At 38.9% G+C, this 13,926-nt stretch overlaps 1 protein-coding gene across 1 annotated transcript; it reads right to left on the bottom strand.

Moving 5' to 3' along the window:
• Nucleotides 1–4,990: 4,990 nt before the first annotated feature.
• On the bottom strand, nucleotides 4,991–11,748 carry fgf7 (fibroblast growth factor 7). The gene is made up of 4 exons (XM_044361072.1): nucleotides 11,533–11,748; nucleotides 10,438–11,099; nucleotides 6,488–6,594; nucleotides 4,991–6,307 (listed from the first exon to the last, which is right to left on the bottom strand). The coding sequence occupies exons 2-4, from the start codon at nucleotides 10,721–10,723 to the stop codon at nucleotides 6,098–6,100; spliced, it is 603 nt and encodes a 200-aa protein (XP_044217007.1). The 5' UTR covers nucleotides 10,724–11,099; nucleotides 11,533–11,748; the 3' UTR covers nucleotides 4,991–6,097.
• Between the last annotated feature and the right edge of the window lie 2,178 nt (nucleotides 11,749–13,926).

Below are 13,926 nucleotides of genomic sequence, written 5' to 3'. Positions count from 1 at the left end.
TTGGACAGATAAGCAACCTACCCAACATTAGCCCTACAACCAAACAAAGTAGACTGTGTATCCTATGCATCTTTCCAGTGTGGCGGACAATTTGTCATATGACTTCCTCTTTTTGAGTATATCCTAATTGAATTATTACTGTGATGCCCCTATGTTAACTTCAGAGCAATTTATGATCCAGTAGTTGGAGGCTGACAGGTCACGTTCTTGTTGCATTCGCAGTTACAATGCACAATGTCCCAACAACTGGAACACACATACAGTAGTAAAGAGAGGATGCATCATCTCCTAATGCACACAACATCCCCTGTCCTTTCCTTACTGGACTGAATAAGCTTTGTAATCTCTCTGAAGGACTATAAACATGGGAGACTGATTTAAAGGCACACAGATTCATTAGAGGTCAGAGTTGTGCTTCTACACCAAGTGTAAAGACATGTATGTAATTCAAAGAATCAGCATTATTATTGTTATTCCTTTTTAATAATAATAATAATAATACCTTCTTATCCTACTCTCTTTATTGTAATACCTTCTTACCTTCTATAATTATATATTGTCTTATATGTTTTTATATATGTAACATCTCCTTATTTTATGTTTTTATCTTACATGTTTTATATATTTAATGTTAATGTTATATGTTTTGTCATGTATGATCTTTACCTATTTTTTTGCTTTTGTTTTTATGCACATTGAGTTTACACATGTCATATGAAATGTGCTATATCAATGAACTTGACTTAACATGACTTAAAGATGCGGCCCTTGAGATAACATTACATATGTAAGTAAAAGTCATGCACCACCTCTATGACGTGCAGAAGACAGTGTCAGTTTCAGGGGGGAAAGCTATTGTCAAGCTTGCTGATGAGAAATAGCTTTGAAGCGGTGACATAATTCTACGGACTTAAAATTGCATTGAAAACTGAGACATAAACACATTACTGTAGGTATATGCATGCACTGGCTTTATAATTCTTCATGGAAAAGGCTACGAAACAAACTTTCCTCAAATAATATGTCGGAAAGTGGGATACATGCACAAGTTTAACACAGAAACCAGAGTCGTGATGAGTTTGAGGACATTTTCAAATCACAAATCTATTTGGTTGAGCATGTAAGGGTGTCTGTGGGCATAAATCTGTTTGTTTGAATGGATTTTCTGTGTTGACAACAAACCGCAGGCAGATACTCTTTATCTGTTCTAAACTGTATGGCCCTACCTGCAGAGTTGACTCTATGGTTTAATGAACTTTAATAAATTTGGTCTCCAGTGGTGCAGAAAGGACCAGAAACAATCTCTAATGTCCATATAGTGAAATACCAAGTGGTGATTAAAGTTATATTTAAAACTTTGAGAGAAATTATAGACCATTTAACTGGAACTATACGAATAAGAAATGACTTGCAATGTGCAACAATAAACATAGGCACATTTAGAAAGTTCATGTTTGAAATTGTGAAGTGTATTATTTGTAAAATTAGTTTTAGGATGTTTAAATTTAGCCAAGAAATTGCAGTACACATAAGACATGTTTGAAGAGATTCTGTCTCCAGTTCTTCCACTAGAGAGCGCTAGCTGTAAAATCTTGTTCTGTACATGTTGTGGTCACAACTTTTTAATAACCAAATTTAAGGGATCCTCATCAGTAATGTTTATTTTCTTTATGTTTTTCATTAATTACAATATCTTCCTGCCCGATTTGTTTAAACTGTCAAATTTTGATATCGGCATCGCCCACAATCCAGTATCGTCAAGCACTACCACACGTTGTTATTATTCTGTAGTGTTGTAAATGGACATTTGAGACAGATGTTTTATTTGCTGGTAGTCCAAGATAGTTTCTGAATATAGTTAAGATAGCCATTGTACGCCAGCAGTGCCAGTTCTCTTTTTTACCTCAATTTCATGGTATACTTTGTAGTCACGGACTAATTGACCGGTCTTTCAAGTCTTAAATGTTTTAGGTGATTATACACATGCTCTTTTCATTACAACTTATTATCTCTGTGTGTGGATTTAATTCACTGTCAGGAAAAGTGTGATACTGTGGTAATTTGCAGGAGGTCCGGACTCTCTTTCACAATGATCTGGTGTTCTGGGTATTCCGTGCTAAGGGCTGCAAACACAGAATTCCCTAGGTTGCATAACCGCACATTTCCTCTGGGGAAATGAAGGTTTACGGCCCTGAAATGTATCAAGTTCAGCTGCGTGCTCCCCCTCCTCCTCAGGGCCTCCCCTTTCTCCCGCTGCCCCAAGACCACCTCTCCACATCGCACGAGACTCCCCAGCCTCCCTCCCTGTTCATCTTCACTTGCCTCACTTTCTCTTCCTCCCCCTCTCTGTTTGTCTCACTCCATCCTTCCCCACAGTGTTGTTAACAGCCTTCCTTCAACCCTCCCCGTAGACTTTGCCCTTGTCTGCACATGTTGTTTGTAATATGGGACACATGTGGTTCTCTGCATTCATGCTTCCACACAAATGCAAATATAATACTGCTGTTCTAAAGCATTGCAATGAATAGTAAATCATTGTCATTATTTATCCCCAGAGGTCCATCAGACTACTCAGTAGCTCTTTAGCTGCTTTTCTGAGCAAAAGAAGTGAAGAAGTATGAACATGTAAACAATCATGCTGCTCTACACTGATGTAACCTTTTGTGAAATTAGATCCAATTAATAATAACAAATACTCATTTGACATAAGCTATGAGTACATCTGGTAAGTAATTAGCTATTGTTAATAATACCTACTTAGATACATTCAGTGACAGCATTAAAAGGCAATATTTTTGACCATAAAGAAACTCTTTGTCATTACTGGCAGGAGTACAGCCAGTTTGGTAATTTTACTGTTTGATAACTCTAACACACAACAGACCAAGAGAAGTGCACGGGAATCCCACTTTTTGTTAAAAAGAAAAAAAAATAGTATAAAAATGATTTGTGATTTCAGGAGCATTTTATTAAACAAAATCTGTAGGTCTTGGAACACCTTGTAAGTATAATTTATGTGTCTGGCATGCCTGTGTTGCATCTCTTTTCTTGGAAGTCTGCAGTTTCACGTCGACGACAGTTCTTTCTCATTCTTGTTGGCTTCAGCCTCTCCTTGTCCTGCTGGGAATACACAGCCTTGAGTCCGAAATGTGTTTACATTTTGAGCATGTTACAAATTATCTGCTAAGACTAACTTTGCGTGACTTGGCAGAAGCCTTCACCTTGCTCAGATGTTGTTTGGGTCAAACGTATTTCAGGGGTTTGCTCTCTCAATTTGACTGTCTTTATCTGACAGGGGTTCTCCAAGCCAGATGTGAACCCAGGCAAAAGGTAAAGCTCGTGCTCTCCGTCGGTGTGTGCATGCACATGTGTGTGCCTGCACGCATGCGTTTGTATGTGAGCACATATGGTGTGGGAACCCTGCCAATATGTGTGCGATATTTTGCTGCACTGACAAGACTCCACTTATACTCTATACAATATAAACTCAGAGGGAATTAATGTAACATTTGACCATGTCGATATATTTTTATCTTCCATCATAAATGAATAGATTTATCCTGAGTTGTATTACCACATCTCAACCTTTCTTATCAGATTGAGTGATTTTATTCGTGTATATCATGTGTCTAGGATTGTCCAAGGACACTAAAGTTTTCCCAAATGTTTCTTTCCAATGTGTATTCAATCTTCTTAAAGACAACATCAACAGATTTGATTATCTTGTCATTATATCAGCTAAGCTGGGAAATGGACTGCTTAATATCTCCAGAGGACTGCAGTAATGTCGAGGTTTGAAAGGCTGTAGTTGCTTAATGTGTAAGGCGTTTTCTCTGCAGGTTTTTACAAATTATAGAGTTAAGAGTCGGAATGACTCTATATCAATTTCATTGAATGATATTCAGATATTAGATTTGGATTAATCCTGAAAGAGTCATTTTCTTTTTAAGATCAAAATCACAGCAAATAACAAATCATACATTTTGTACTTAATTTATCTTGATACTGTTTTATTATACACTGAAGACACCTTAAGTAGACCCGAAATTAGATATTTAACAATTGTGACTGAATAACAAGGTCACTATTGATATAAATGGTTGACATGCAAATAGTAAAAATATGTTTATTTCTCAAATCTGATTTATTATGTGGACTACAGTGCAAAATATGTTCCTCAAAGGAGTGTTGAATTTTCATCGTACTCACTGCTCAGCTTTGTAGTTTCAGGGATTCATATGTGGAGAATAAAAAAAATGTTTATGTACAGATTTTCCTCTAAAAGTTGCATTAAGTAATATTTTTACATTAACACTGAATCAAATGGTGGCTTATAATATAAAATGGTTGCTAATATCACCAATTTCACTAAGAATCAACACAGCAGTTTTTTTATAGCTCTGTTGTCTTCTGACAAAACAAAACTGGTTCATGTAAAACTGCGTGGAGCACAAACTCACAGAAGCAGGTTGTACATCATGGCATCAAATTATGACAGTCCAAAGTACTGTTGAAGAAAGGTAGAGCATTTATCATGTCAAAGAGTCTAAAAGAGACCTTTTATGGATGTGTGTTAATGTAAGGAACTCGATAAGCTTCATGCAGTGAGTTTTATACCTCCAAGTGGTCAAAAAACTCATCAATGCAACTTTTTTTAATACTTTACTTCAACAGTTGCACAGTAAATGTTCAGATTAAACAATACACATTGTAAAGCAAAAGGGACACATATCTATAACTCGTCTGTTTGATATAAATAAAACAAATAATTTACAATCATGAATGATAAGGTACCGTAATGCTATATGAGATATTGAAGTGATATCATGAAGAGAGAGTCAGTTGTTGAGACAAGATGGGTGTCTGATTAGGTGTGGGAAAATAAATGGACCTCCTGGTATGTACTGCTTACATTTCTTTTAGTAAAATATGGGAAAAAGTGATCTTTTAATACATAAAGGATTATTAACTGGTGACGGTCACAGCAAGACGGTTCTGGGTTTGAGTCCACTGGCCCAGCTGGTGCCTTTCTGTGTGGAGGTTGTTGCATGTTTTAACTGTGCCTGCGTGGGTTCTCCTTCAAAAACATGCAGATTATAAATTAATTGGTGACTCTAAATTGCCCGAAGATGTGAATGTGAGTGTGAATGGTTGTCTCTGTACTATATGTTAGCCCTATGATTGACTGGAGTCCTGCCCAATATCAGCTGAGATTGGATCCAACTCCCTCGCGACCCCTCTAGAGGACAAGCGGTTAAGAAAATGGATAGATGGATGGAAAGAGATCAGATAACGCACAGCTTTATCATGTTCACTTTGTATTTTAATCTGGATATCTTTTCAGCAGCAGCAGCAGCAGAATATTTTAGCATTTCAAAATCACACCTCGATAATGAAGAAGGGGGGTCGATGAGCAGCTACAATGCATTTGACCAGCATCTGGTCTACCACGCAGGGACGACAGACAGATCAAAACAGATCATCCTATAACATTTCATTAAACATGCTGTTGTAATCTTATTTATTGTGCCTCTGTTTTGTGTACTCTGAGCACTTGTACCAGTAAAAAAAGACAAGTCCAGCTTGCTTCAGCACATCTACAATATCTCCGTTCTGGACCTGTCTGTTGATCACACAGGTCTCCTCATCTGGCTGGGTGTAGATCATCTTTGGAAAAGGATACAGTCCTGATTGTGTGTAATACATTTGACTGTTTTATAAGAAATTATGTAACTGTTTTATAAGGACATATAATATTTTACTCAAAATAACAATAACATTGAGTTGACTTTAGTGGTTTTACAGTTTGTGTAACAGTTGAAGATATTTCAAATAATTCAGTATTTTCTTGTGTCGACATCTTATAAGATGTTTGGAATATTTTAATGTGCTGATCTGATATCTGTTGTTTTCTCTCATGAAAATGACAACATATTATGGAAAACTACAAAACTAATCTACAACTTGAGAATAGTGGAGTGTGGTGTCGGTAATGAGTTTACATGTATCTGTTAATAATATGTGATTGAAATCATACACAATTCGCGACTCAGTCCTCCGCTTTTTCAATCCTTCGCTTTTTCAATCCTTCGCTTTTTCAGTCCACCCTCCTCTCCTCCTCCCTGCATTTCATAGGGATGAAGTGAGATGCTATATGCTCCCTCCTGGTCTTCTTCCCTCGCATTGGCCTTCCCTTCTGAGATAGGGCTATGAACATGTCTTTTTTAGTCCACTTTGCAGAGGAGTAAGCATTGAAGTAGTTTTCTAGGAAAACCTCCTTGAAGTTGCAGTGATCATTGTAGATCCTCTGTAACAATAAGACAAAGACTGCAGCATTAGTACAAAACAATCTGCTGTGGCCAGCATTTATCTTCATAGACAGTCCCTGGTTATGATTATTTAAATGGATGTTTTTTGGAGCTTGTTCTCTCTCTGCTTGATTTTGGATGATCTGAAAACACTGTGACTTTTCCCGGTAAGGAATTACCTTGCCTTGCAGCTGTCCAGCCTTGTTCATGGAGATATAATACTGACTCTTCACGCCTTTGATGGCCAGTATTCCCCCCTCAGACACTGTCCTGATCTCCAGGATACCTTAGGAAAATGAGACATATTACAGGACAGATAAGACACTGTCAACATCTTTCAGCTTTCACTCCAGACTCCACAATGCCCTCAACATTCATCTTCATTAACAGACGGGATGGAAGTTCCTGTGGTTAATCAGTCTGTGGTCTCTCTGGCTTTATTCAAGCCTTGTTAACTGGCCTGGGTGGCCATTACACAAACCACAACCTATGCCATAACACATATGGGAGACAGATTAGGGCTCACTCCCCTGGGATTGAGAAAACTACCTTCCCTCCGTGCTTTGCACGCTACATTTCAAAAAAAAAAAAAAAAAAAAAAACTGGCCACAGTGTGCCATTTTGAAAGGACATATAAATACAGATTATCTATCAGCAATATTTATAAATTTCCAAAGAAAAATGGAAGAATATTATTAATACATGAACAATGTTTGCAGTAATGATTACAATGTACTGTTTCACTTTCCTTGAAAATGAAGGCATTAGTTACTTATCTTGCTGGACTTGAGTAAGAATTAATTTTACGTAATCATTGAACTCAACAGATACACTGATTATTAGTCCAGCAGTCACAGGTCCGTTAAGTTCTACTTGGCTCAGTAAAGAACTAAAAAATGTCACGGGACTAGCCAAGTCTAAAAAGCTTTGGCATGAGTATTTTAAACCAACTTCCCGCTTTACTGCATCTGTCTTGCCTTACCTCATCTAGCCATCAAAACGAAACTTTTATACATATTGGGTATTGCTCTTGTAAAGTTAAATAATCATTATTGCAGTTCTGCTAAATCTAATAGAATATATCTCAGAAGTCCAAACCTGTCACAGTAAAACATACTAACACAAAAATATCTATGTCAAGACCCCAACGTGGTGCCGATGACAGTTTTTTGGGAATACAGACATTACTGTCAATGTATACATATTGCAGAAACTCTTCCTTTTGACAGGCAGAGGGAAAAAAGGGAAGAACTATATTAAAGTTTTTCAGACAGACATTGAGCATGCTTCATTTTAGTGTTTGCTAGATCACAAACAGATGGCAGTCTCCCAATCTTGGAATGTTGTTTGTGCTCTTCTTGCACTATTTGACTGAATATTACTGCCATTTTACTGTGTGTTCATATTCATTTATCTCTTGTTTTTCTATTGCCCTGTTGGATTTTATTTATCGTGACTTGAGGTGTAGGTGATCTTAAAGTTTATATTAACACTATTAGAGCTACAGTACATCATAATTTGCAAACCTTTTAGTCAATCAATCAATCAAATTGGTGCGAGCTGTCAATACAACTGCGTATTTTTCTCTCACACTGGGATTTCAGTGTTTATTAGTTTTGAAGAATAGCATCTCACAGCATGAAAGTGCTGTTCCCATAATATTACATGTAACAGCTACAATTGTTTGGTCTACTGTAGAAAGATGGAACACATTTCCACACACACATGCACACACACATATCGTTAACATTTTGGCTCTGACAAGGTTAGCCTCTCAGGCTATCCTCAGCTTGAACACATTTGTCATCACTCACTGGTCCAAGCCCCTGGCGAAGCAAACTAACTTGTGGGTAATCCCTAATTCTGCTTTCTCTGAACAGACTTTGAATCCAGTGTTTACATTCAACGGTAGGGATGTTGCAGACATCCTTCAAGTGATTCTTCAGCATTCTTGCGCAACTTTGCAGTTAATTTTGACAGCTACATAATAAATACCTTGTTATTACACAGAGGTGATGTTTGAAAACATGTAATTGTAATAACTTTTATTCACTCTGTCTTTAATCGCAAACCAATCTACTACATATTGACACTGAAACTACAAAATGCTCCAAATATTTATCAGATGATCTGTTTTTCAGTATGACTTTACCAAATTATAGTAAATTTAACAGCAGCTACAGGATACAACCAGTTATTTTTATTTGGCTGCACCTGATACCAGGTCTATTATGCGGCAATGTGAGTGACTTAGTTGAACTAGGCTCAGTAATACCTCAACACACGCTCATGAGTTACTGTCTAGGAATTCCCTGTTTTTCATTTGTCATGCTGTGGCTTAGAATTTGTTGATTGCCAACTTGGATGTTGTTTATCTGTTCTTTTATTATATTCTTTTATTCTATTATTACATTTTGGTCAAACTCAAATTATGCTATACCATGATCTTTCACTTACTCAAACTTACATGTGTTATTCATAAACATTTACTATTTTGTAAATAAGTAAATCCCTCTGTTATCTTATATGTACCATGGGTTTGTTTGTTTTTGTGGATAGGGTTACGCATTCAGAAAAAATTGTACCGGGAACTGTTGCAATATCCCTGACCAGAGTGCACACGTGATTTCTTTTAGAATGATTGCATGGTTACAGCTCAACTCTTTTTTTCTATGATGACCAATATCAGCCTCAGACATTTTATCTCCTTAACATCATAGGTACACAAGTATGTTTTGATTTTGCTTGATCTACACAACTCTTTGAAATGTAATTAAGTTAGAAAAAAACTTGATGTCTTGTGGCGCAAGTGATGAGTTTACTGGAAGTAAGCCTATATTTTTGTAGCAGAGACACATGGAATGTAGAAGCCAAAAATAATGCTGCTCCAAGTTTCTCATTTTGGTTTCTTTCTTACTTGCTTACTTTCTGTTTTTGTTTTCTCTATTTGTAAAGAAGCTTTTATACAATCAGCTTTTCTTGACTTCTTGTTCACTGGAGCCAAAAAGTACAAATCACTGATTTATGACATATATATCTGCACCATGCTGGTCTCTTCACAGGATTATTGGTTAAAATTTCTGTGTGCTTTTTGCGTGCAATTGTCAGCCACATATGGGTGTATCAATTTTTCTGTCTTTCATTGCCAATTGTTGCACAAGAATCTTTTCCATCCACTTTGAGGCATTTCCCTGTCATGCCAACATTCCAGCCACAGCCGCATTGTCAGATAGGAGGAAATGATAACTACTTAAAACATCCTCACCATGACAGAGATTTCCAGTAGTATCTAAAAACATGCACTTGAAAAATGTTGGCTTTAAATAAACAACTTTGACAATTTACTTTATTAAATTAGTGAGCCATTGTTAACCGGAATGCATTATTCGGCAAATATTTCATTTGATTATATGTAACAGTAAATTTAATAATAAGGAAAATTATGGAGGTTGATTCTTTGAGATGAGGTTTACACTTCATGGAAATGGTGGTTTAACCAGACACGGTATGGAGGCTCTGTGTGAGATGTCAGTTGCTAACCATAAATTCATCAGAAGGTGGTTATGATTCATTTTTCCGTTCCTAATATTCATGCCAATTCTTTGTCCCAAGACCTTATCCCAGCACTGTGTGTTTGTGGGAAAGTAAATCAGGCTGAGCAAATGTCAGTCTGCCAGTGTGAGTCTGAGGTCACAGAGGCCTGTCTCCAAGCCCCCTCAGTTTACTTCATTACAGACTGTGTTTAGATGCTGTTATGGTTTAACAGGCCAAAACCCCCACCTGCTTCATTTTACCTCTGTCACTTTGGCTGCTCTACTGAAACACATGACCCATTAACACTGTGATTAAGCTAAGGAGAACTTTGTACAATAACACCTCCCACGTGCTCCTGTCAGTTTGACAGGCCAAAGGCTCAAAGACTCAGTGGAAAGATCTCACATCCAAACTCTGCATCTGGAAGAGTTGAGACGCTTGAAACTAAGACAAAGTTAAATCCTACATTTGAGTTAATTCAAACATGGAGCATAAAATCTGGAAAAACAGTGGTGTTTTTGTTATTACTAATAAATACAGAGGCGCTCATGGTAAATCACTGGTGTTATAATTAGACAAAAACAACCATCCTTACTGTAGCAGTTGGTGGGATCTTGAGTCCCATTGATGTTACCATAGTCATCAATTGTTAGGAACCACTGGGTGCGGCTGAACAGCTGTCGGATGCGCACATCTCCCCCCTCCATGTAGTCATAGTTCCTGGTGTGGCGCTCATGTTTAGAGCAGTTCATGATGGCAGCAAGTTGCTCTGGAGTGCAGTCACTATAGACCACACACACACTGCCAAACAGGAAGATTGCATGCAGATACAGTCCGGAGAAGAGATTTTGAAGGTTCCATGTCAGCATCCATTTGCGCATTATAATACAATGCAGTGGGGATCAATGAACAACATACTGAAATGTGAAAAGAGATCTGTGCGCTATCCCTCAGCCCAGCGACCCCCTAAACCCTGACTCGTGACCCTTGTGTTGTGACCTCCGGGTCCCCGTTTCTGCAGCAGGGATTCCTAGTGAGATGTTGAGACAGGGTGGTTGTAGAGGAGACAGTTTGAAGCTGGTTAGGGTTGGTTGAGGCTGGAGAATGGTCTGAAGTGGAAGAGGGGTGACGGTGTTATGAGATGATGTCTCTCTTCAGTCCTCAGTGACGGTGCGCCTTGACTGCTCCATCATCTTGAGACCATAGTCCGACAAGGGACGTCATAATCCACTTCAAGAAATGTTATGCAGGATGTCACTATAAGAAAAAAAAAAAGTAGACCTATTTGATTTGAGGTATTGTATGTTGGAAAAAATAATTATACTCACAAGTACATTTACAAGTTGAAAGATTTTTGTTAAAACAGAAAGACAAAAAACAATCCTTCAATGATCACTGGGATTCATCAAGTTCTATAGTAGAGCTCATACATTTTCAAATAACTTGTGAAAAGTTTCTGGTATTCTCTGTATTGTATTGTACATTTCCTAGCAGTAAATCAAAATTTCTGTGGTGTACTTTGACAGGCATATGTCTCCCTGTCATGGACCCAGAACAGTGAAATATTGCATCAGTTCTGCTGGTTTGCTTCACTAGTCTATGATCTGTAATCTACTCTGTATCAGCATACATATGTACTTTCAAACAAACAAATCTATACTGTAAAAAAATCAGTAGTTTAATGACTTACATGTGCTCTGAGTGATGACAGGAGTTGTCACAGATGTGTTCCCTTTCAGCAAAAGTTTTAATTAGAAGACTCGTTAGTTCTAAAGTTGTAGTCTCAGTTGTAAAACAAGCCCAATAATGCAGTGAAGCTAAGCAAGAGCTGGGAGCTTCTGTCAATTCCCATGGATGTCTCCCTGACTCTGGCAGGCTGACTCTGCGCATCTTCCACTGTCGCTGTGCACTCTGCTCAGATAAATGCCTCCTGCTGACCTCACTTGAGAGCAATTAGATCCCAACCAGTCAGCTGTCCCTGGCCGAGATGCAATGGAGAAACACCCTCTGCCTGCCTCTCACTGTCACTCACCCACTGGACATGAGAGGGAGCTATAAACTCTCAGAATAGCAGGCTCTCTTTGGTATGCACTCCCAAATACTTTTAACATTTGCATGCACACTCACTCTTGCAGAACGTACTACAACCTGTCTGCCTTTTCCAAGAAACATCTTGCTCTTAAATAGGTTTGTGCTGTGCGTGTTACAGATCTCATAGTGACTCACATTCACTTAAGTGAAGTGGTTAAGATATCTCCGCTAATGACAAAGCTTTAAGGAATCTCTTCCCTATCATTTTAAATGTCACAATCAATTAGTGGTTTATAGCTGCACTGAATCATTGGTACAGATTTATTGACTCAAGTAAAAACAAAAAACTTCAAAGAAGCCCCTCAGTTCTCATTCATATTGAGTGTAAGAGTGGGAAGCAATAAGTTATGGCTGGCAGGTATCCATCCAAGTGGAGAAAAACAGAAGACATAACTGCTCAGAAGTAGTCATCTCCGTGTCAGGGGTCACGCACTCTTTCACTTTTCGTGTTTGTATTTAAAGTCACAATTTATTGCCTTACATACCTGGCCTTTCCTTGGACTCACAACTTCAAAAGTTTATATGGGCCCTAATGACGCGCTTCCCTGGGGAGGTCAGGGCTGCAGGCCTGAGAGAGGGGGACTTCTGGCCGCAGCAGGTCTCCTTCTCATCTGGTGGTCGTAAAGACCTGATCTATTAGGTGTCACTCTGGCCTGTTCATCTGTCCCTTCTATCACCTCCGAGACAGTTAACACCCTGGTATTGCATGGGCCAGGGAAACACCACTTAACACATCAGGTAGTCATTAAAATTAATGTGATACCATAAATTTTCATAATCATTTTGATTCGAAATATAATTCCACAGTACACTGTATATATACTTTACAGGAGATACATTTTTGAATCTTAGATAAAAAATCTTTTACCAGACAGGTGGACTGCTGAATTTACAGAATCACTATCCATGAATTGCCATCTTCTCATGATGGAGGGGTTTGCGCGACCTAGGACCTGCGTTGTCAGGGGCAGGTAGCACCTGGTAGGGTCCCCTAAGGCAAATTGCACCCAGGAGAGGGGCCAGACTAAGACTGATTCAAAGACTCCTAGGAATTGGCCTCAACAGAATGAGTGACCTTGTCTGGAGTCGAGAAAGTGGGGCGCCCTCCTGTAGACAGGCCTGTGAGGGGAGCTTGAAAGTGAGACCTTAGTGACTGGGCTCGTGGGGCCTGGTCATTCTCAAAACAATGCAGAGTCTACATGTGGGCTCGCTTCCTGCAAGGATCTGTGTTGGGTTATAGTGCCATGCCAATCATGTGACAGACAAAAGTGAGGTCCTTGTAGGACTGGGAAGGAGCAAGTGGAAGCAATGCAGGAGGTTGAGCAATACCGACTAGATATAGTTGGCCTCACTGTAACACACAGCACCACCTCAGGAACCAAACTCCTAGTTACAGGCTGAACTTTGTTCTTTTCCAGAGATGCCCAAGATAAAAGGCATGGGGTGGATTTGGGGATACACAGAGTCCACAGCTGAGTGCTGCTGTGTTGAAGACTCTCCTTGAGGGTGGCCAATATGCATCTGTATTGCAAAGTGGAAGGCTCTCACTTTTAAATGTGTCTAAGCACTAAACAGCAACTTATCCAGCCAACCTGAAATCTCAGGATGGTGTCCTGGAGAGGGCCCTGACAGACCTGGAGGAGTCAGGAGAAACCTTGTCTAGCTCTCTGGCTCGGGTCAATAAGGTAGTTAAAAAGCACCACAGTCACAGGATGCCCTTTTGCATGGAGGTCAGGGATATTCCCTATGGAGTGACTGATAAAATGAAGGAGTTAATATATCTTCAGATCTTCTTCACAAGTAAGAATGAGTGTGAGATTGGCATGTGGATTTGAGCAGCAAAGCTCTCAAATTACCTTTACCACCAGTAGTGATAACTGTTACTCTACATTCAGACCTTCACCTGCTGTATGGCCATGAACTGAAAATGAAAGAATAAGATCACACACACAAACAGTTCACCAAGAGCCAGACATCCAGAGCGAGGAGGTGA

The sequence above is a fragment of the Thunnus albacares genome, chromosome 1 (assembly GCF_914725855.1).
Source record: "Thunnus albacares chromosome 1, fThuAlb1.1, whole genome shotgun sequence".
Lineage (NCBI taxonomy): Eukaryota > Metazoa > Chordata > Actinopteri > Scombriformes > Scombridae > Thunnus > Thunnus albacares.
The sequence above is the reverse complement of the archived record's forward strand: the minus strand, read 5'-3'. Positions and strand labels throughout refer to the sequence as shown.